This window comes from Tetrahymena thermophila, assembly GCF_000189635.1.
Source record: "Tetrahymena thermophila SB210 genomic scaffold scf_8254516, whole genome shotgun sequence".
In the NCBI taxonomy this organism is placed as follows: domain Eukaryota; phylum Ciliophora; class Oligohymenophorea; order Hymenostomatida; family Tetrahymenidae; genus Tetrahymena; species Tetrahymena thermophila.
The window spans coordinates 42,498-49,415 of NW_002476291.1; the positions used below are offsets into that span (position 1 = coordinate 42,498).

General features: G+C 18.9%; 3 protein-coding genes across 3 annotated transcripts in view; all 3 read right to left on the reverse strand. All coding sequences in view use genetic code 6, as the record gives it.

Moving 5' to 3' along the window:
- Positions 1 to 749: 749 nt before the first annotated feature.
- TTHERM_01182020 (transmembrane protein, putative) lies at positions 750 to 1,094 on the reverse strand (the record flags this gene model as incomplete). Its single annotated transcript, XM_001021830.1, has 1 exon — positions 750 to 1,094. One exon carries the CDS (start codon positions 1,092 to 1,094, stop codon positions 750 to 752), a length of 345 nt encoding a protein of 114 aa, XP_001021830.1.
- A 3,578-nt stretch (positions 1,095 to 4,672) lies between these two features.
- Positions 4,673 to 5,008, reverse strand: TTHERM_01182030 (transmembrane protein, putative; the record flags this gene model as incomplete). The annotated part of the gene is made up of 1 exon (XM_001021831.1): positions 4,673 to 5,008. The coding sequence occupies one exon, from the start codon at positions 5,006 to 5,008 to the stop codon at positions 4,673 to 4,675; it is 336 nt and encodes a 111-aa protein (XP_001021831.1).
- A 1,876-nt stretch (positions 5,009 to 6,884) lies between these two features.
- Positions 6,885 to 6,918, reverse strand: part of TTHERM_001182040 (hypothetical protein) — a gene marked incomplete at both ends in the record, with an annotated part of 234 nt that continues 200 nt past the window's right edge. Inside the window, one exon of the mRNA XM_012799092.1 lies at positions 6,885 to 6,918. This exon is cut by the window's right edge and continues 200 nt beyond it. Within this exon, the coding sequence (XP_012654546.1) occupies positions 6,885 to 6,918 (34 nt within the window).

Sequence of the window (6,918 nt, forward strand, 5' to 3'; positions counted from 1 at the left end):
ATAATTTGATTAAATAATCAATCTATGATAACTATTTATTATTTTACTTTAAGTCAATTTAAAAAATTGATAAGGCCTAATTTTCAAAGTTTGTAAACTTTTTTTGAAATAAAAAACATTTTAATATTAGATTTGTATCAAATCAAATTACATTTTCTAAATTAGTAAATTTATATTTCTATTATAGCATTTTTCTTTTTCTTTTATTTGTATTCAAATTATTAATCTCAGATTAATTAAAACAAAATCTTAATTAAAACAATTATGATTAAATTACTCATTTTATTTGCAAAAAAGTCAAAAAAATTATGTTTTATTTAATAGCAAGAAATTGTGATTAAAAACAAAATATAAAAATAATTGGATTGTTTTTAATTTTTACCCTAAATTCTCTTAAGATTGGTGAAGAAGTAAGTTGAAAAATTATATTTTTTATAAAATCAATTAAGGTATTTATTTATTTATATAAAATTTATTAGAATAAAATGCAATAGAAAAATTTATAATAAATAATTAGAATTATAATTTTAATTTAGGCTTCTAAGTAATTATTATCATTAATAAAATTTGATAAAATGAAATTCAAGGTTTGTTTAATAAAATAAAAAGCAAAGAATTTATTCAATTAAATAAAATATTAATGATAAGTATTTTAAATTTAAATATCTAAGACATTTCTATAAAAAATAAAAGAAAATACTTATTTATATTTATATATTTATTGTATTTTTAAGCTTAAGCTGATTTTCTCAGCATTTAGTTTATTAAATAAGAGATGTTTAATAAACACCGAATTCACTATCTGCTAAATCTAATTCAAATTATTAAGTATGCTATGGCAAAAGGCAATCTGTGTCAAAATCAAAGGTTTCAGGTTTTTTTTCATATTAAGTAGATTTGAATTAGAATTTAAAAGCCATATTTTTTTTACAAACATTTCTTATCCATAATTTGTTTGTGTCCAAATTTAAAGTAGATTAGAAGCATTCATCATCATCAGCAGCAGATCTTAGGCTCACATTATTTTTCAATGTACTAAGAGTGAAAATACTTAACAGAGATATTAAGGAAATAATTACCAAAGCAAGTTTCATTTTTTTAAATCTTTTTTTTAGTTTCTATTTGATTTGAATATAAATTAATTATTGTATTTTTATGAACACTTAAAATATTTAAATAATATCTATTACTATTGAATAAAGACAAAATCAAAATTAAAAATCTATGTTCAATAGTAAAAGATTTATTTTTTAGTAATTACAATATTTTATATTTAAGCAAAGTTAATTATATTTTATTTCTGATATAAAAAATGTATTTCTTATATTAGCAATATATTTCTTATCACATGGAGATTAATTATGCCTTCTTTTTTATTTATAAATATGTCAAAATAATATTTTTACTTTCTATCTCTTTATTAAAAATCACATGAACTTAAAAAAAAAGTTATCATATCATAATAGTTTCATTTAAAATGGATACAATTGCATTTTTATTAACTAATATAGAGCCTTAAAACTAACTATTTGAGAGGTTATAAAAATTATTAAGATTTTATATCTTATCAGGTGCTATTACAAATTTGATGAGGAAAATTAATTAATTAATAACTATCTGATCAAAAAACAAAATATTTCTTAAATTAGCAATATATTTCTAATCACATGGATATTAATTGTGCCTTCTTTTTTCTACAGAAATATGTCAAAATAATACTTTTACTTTGTATCTCTTTATTAAAAATCACATGAACTTTAAAAAAAAGTTATCATATCATAATAGTTTCATTTAAAATGGATACAATTGCATTTTTATTAACTAATATAGAGCCTAAAAACTAACTATTTGAGAGGTTATAAAAATTATTAAGATTTTATTTCTTATCAGGTGCTATTACTTATTTGATGAGGAAAATTAAATTAATAACTATCTGATCAAAAACATTTACAAAACATTTCTGATTAGTTTAAGAATAATTAAATCTTCTTTTTTCTTATCAGAATAAGTCAAAATAATTAATTTTCTTACATTTTACCTCTTTAGTAAAAATTATATGAACAAACTATTAAGTTTTTTACCCTAAATCATAATAAAATATCTAATCTACCCAAATGAAGTCAAAGTAATAATTCTACATTTGTTTCTAATAAGCTAAGCGAGGAATTTGTTTTGATTTTATATCAAAACAATTAATTGAAAGGAAAGTATAGTTTTACTTTTGCTTTTTAATGCATAGAAATCAAACATTTTGATAATTAAAAAAATTAATATGAAAATAAAGTTGATTCAATTAACTAACCATCCTTTAATTTTATTATTTGAAATATCTCAAAACACAAATTTTTAACTATTTATTATAAATTTTATACTTAATAAAATTAGTTAGTTAGTTAGTTGAGGAGATATTGATTTTTTTTTAATTGATAAAAGCTCATATTTGAATAATAAATATTAAAGTATATATAGAAATTATCTGTATAGAAAAATTAAATTTTAGTTAATCAATTTTTTCTTACCAGATATTAAAGTCTAAAGTTATTTGATAATAATTATTATTAAAATTGTCTACAATATAAATACAAAAGTATCTGTCTGACCAGAGGTATTAATGTAACTATATCAGAAATTATAAGCTTAAAATTACCACAAACTAATTAGATTTTTAATTATATTCGATGAGCACCTAAATAAGTCCTTTTTAAAAATGTTTAATGAATTAAAATAAATTCGTGTGAAATCTTTTAAAAATCCTACACAAATAAACAAAATATTTTATAACTTATAAATATCTCTCATGTCTCTTTTTATAAATGCATAAAACTTAACAAAATATAGAATCTTCTGTTTTTATAAGATATCAATTAATAAGCGAATTTTATTTCTTCTTTGATATAGATAGTTTGTTTGCATACCAAATAAATAATATTAAAAAAATAAATTGACTTACTATTTATTATAAACTCTTCTTTCTAATTTTTATTGTGAAAATAAATAAGGCATAAGGATGAACTTTTAAACTTTTTTATATAAAAATATTTAATTAATTTAAAACCTTCAAATTAAGTGTATCTTTTTATTTATTTATTTATTAATTACCTTCTTTGAGATATCTTAATTAATATATTTATTTCTAATATTTATTGATATTCATTTCCATGATTAAATTGTCTTTTATCAGCTGCAAAATTTTTTTTTGAAGCTTTCCTTCTTTTTTCTTACTTTCTTCTGATACATACAATTAAGTTGATAATATAATCTAAATAATAAAATTAATGTTGTTAAGGAACTAATTAAGCTCCTAATTTAGTTAAAGATAAAGTTGACATTTATTTTCTTTCAACTCCTGTTTCTTATAAAATCTTAACTTTTGGTGAGATGAGAGAGGAAAAATATATATAATTGTTAAAATCCAAAAATAATATTTTAGGTTGTTAACTTTTAATAAATTAATACAATAATATATTATTTATGCTTGAAAAAGGAAAATTAAGAGTCATATTTATTAAAAAGTAAGTAATACAAAAATATCTAAAATAATATAATTTTAAGTTAATAATTTTAAAAAGACTTGTATATTTTTTAATTATTATACAAAAGAAACGAATAGTATATTAACAATTTTTAAAATTTACTACTTATATTAACAATTTTTTATAAAATTAAATGTATCTTATAAACTTAAATCTTCTACATTTTTTACAAGCCCAGCCATTAAATACTTTAGGATATTAAATGAAAAAATAAAAACATTTAATTGATTAAAAATATTCTGGAACTGTTTGTTTGTTTTATTAATCAAAAAAATAAAAAAGGAAGCTTGGTTTTTTTATTTGATAGATCAAAAATAAAAATTATTTTTGAGGTTAATTTGAAAAGGGAGGTTTGTTTCCCTTTAAAATTTTGTAAAAAACTTATATTCTTTCAAATATTGAATTTTTGAAAAAAATATTTTAGTTTGAAAAAGAATTCAATTTACCCACCTACCTATATGAACTCAATTTTAATGCCAGCTAATGCAATTTCAAAAAATCACTCCACCATGCAGATTTCATAGACTTGACTTCTTTAAAATGCTTTCAGTTTTCTTTTCATACAACTAATTCCTACAGATTAGTATATTTTATGTGTTTTGTTATTATTATTTTTTTAATGCTTAATAAATAAATACAAATAACTCATTTAATTTTTAAAAATTTGATCATATTTACACTATCTCAAAATTTCTCTTTTATCTAATTTAATAAATTAACATAATGAATAATTAACAAAAGCTAAAAACTAAAGAAGGTAAATATAAAGTAATTAAAGTATAATTATCCAAAAATAAATAGGTAATGTTTTCTTACTGTGAGAGCTTCATATGTCTATTGATAAAGTTACTCTTTACTGATATATTTAATTAAAACTTACAAATTTATTAGAATATGTCTTGATATGATATATCATTTGAAAATTTATAAAGACAGAATCCAGAAGAGTAATTTTAATTTTCATAATATTAAATAAAAATTTTGATCAAACAAAAATATTAATTGATTTATTTGAAAAAAATGGTGGAAAACTTTTTAATTAAATTTAAAAAAATTTATATTTTTAATACTTTTTATATATAATATATATTGATATGAATAATATGCAACAAAGATATTATTAAGTCGAAATCAATTAATCAACAATCATTTTATTCTTTAACACTTTGAGTGAAAGTAGTGTAGCTCCTTGGGAAATCTAGCTCGAATCTTTATGTTTCTTTTTGCTTTAGGCATATAGTTTCAAAATCTAATTTTTTAGTTTCATTTTAGTCTGAAGCAGAAACTGAGAATTTAAAAGTCACATTTTTTTGGCATGCATTAGTTACAGTTATGTATAAGTTGCCCATATCCAGAGTAGAGCTTAAACAAGTAATATCATCAGAAGATCTTAGATTTTAATATTTATTTAATGAGTTAACAGTTAAAATGCTCACTAAGGAAATTATAGAAATTAGTATTAAAGCAGTTTTCATTGTGCTCAAGTTTTTTATTTTAATTGATTTATTTTATTTAAAATTAATTAATTATCTTCCTATTTAGGATGAGCACTTACTTATATATAAAAAATTATTGTGTAAAGAAAAGGTAAATACTTAATAAAAACGATGATTACAAAGAATAGGCAACGAGAGATAGAATTAATATTTAGAAGTTTTTGTTTCAAGTATTAAATCTTTTACAATCTAAATTGAATGAAATGAACTAGAGGTTATTATTAAAGTAATTAAGAATTAGTCAGAAATTGGTAGCTATTGATATTTTTATATAATGATAATTCTTTTACTAATATTTAATTAAAAAATAGACATTTAACTTTATAAATATGTCTTACTTAAAGCTATAAAGTTTATTCAAAGAGTTTGTTTGCTATCAAGTATTTTTACCTTAAATCTTAAAAAAATACCTAATCTACTCAAATAAAGTCAAAGTAATAATTTAACATTTTTTCTATTAAGCTAAGATAGGAGTTTGTTTTGATTTTATATCAAAAAAATTAATTAATTGATAAGATAGATATGCTTTTGTTTTTTAATGCATTGAAATCAATAATTTTGATAATTAAATAAAAGAAATTAATATGAAAGTAACGTTGGTTCAATTAACCATCCATGAATTTTATTATTTGAAATATTTAAAAATGCAAATTGAAAGCGATTTATTATAAATTTCACTTATCAGTTAATAAAATTATAAATTAGTTAGTTAGTTGAGGAGATATAGATTTTTTAAAATTGATAAAAGCGCATTTGTGCATAACCAATATTAAAGTATAGATGTTATCTAAATAAAAAAATCAAATTTTAGTTAATCAATTTTTTTCTAACCAGATATTAAAATCTAAAATTATTTGATAATTAATTTTATTAAAAGGGTCTGCAATATAAATACAAAAGGATCTATCTGACCAGAGATACTAATGTAAATATATCAGCAATTATTAGCTAAAATTTACCATAAACTAATTAGATTATTAATTTTTTAATTATATTCAATTAACATATAAATAAGTCCTTTTTAAATATGTTTAATAGATTAAGATAAATTCATGTAACATCTTTTTAAAATCCTAAACAAATAAACAAAATATTTTATAACTTTTAAATATCTCTCATGTCTCTTTTTATAAATGCGTAAAACTTAACTAAAAATAATTATTCAATCTTCATTTTTATGAGTGATTGATTTATCAACGAATTTTATTTCATCTCCAATTATAGACAGTTTGCTTACCAAATATATAATATTAAAAAAATAAATTGATTTACTATTATAAACTCTTCTTTCTAATTTTTATTGTGAAAATAGCGCATAAGGATAAACTTTCAAACTTTTTTATATAAAATAATAAAAAAGCCAATTCATAAATTTTAATATTCGATTACTGTATTACCTCTTAACTCGATTCTCGCAAATAAAAATTTTTGGTTTCGAATAGTAAGGATAATCTTCATCAAAAACAAGATCTTTGACAATTTTTTCTTAGCCATCTTATTTAGAATATATTAATATTTAGTTTAACTTATAAAATTATTATAAAATATCTGTTATAAATTATAAAAATATATTCCATAAGAGCAATAATAGCTTTTTTACTATCAAAATTAAATTTTGATAAAAGAAAAATTTTATTTGATTTATTTGAAAAAAATGATGGAAATAATTTTAATTATATTTAAAAAAAGAAATATTTGAATATTATTTAATTTATAAGTTTAATACTATTTTATATAATAATATATATTAATAGAAATAATATCTAAAATATTATTAAGTAGATATCAATTTATCAGCATTCACTTTATTCTCCCAATGCCTTTTAAATCGCTTAGGAAATCTAGCCTGTATATATCATTTTAGTCTAGGTTAAAATATTTAATTTTAC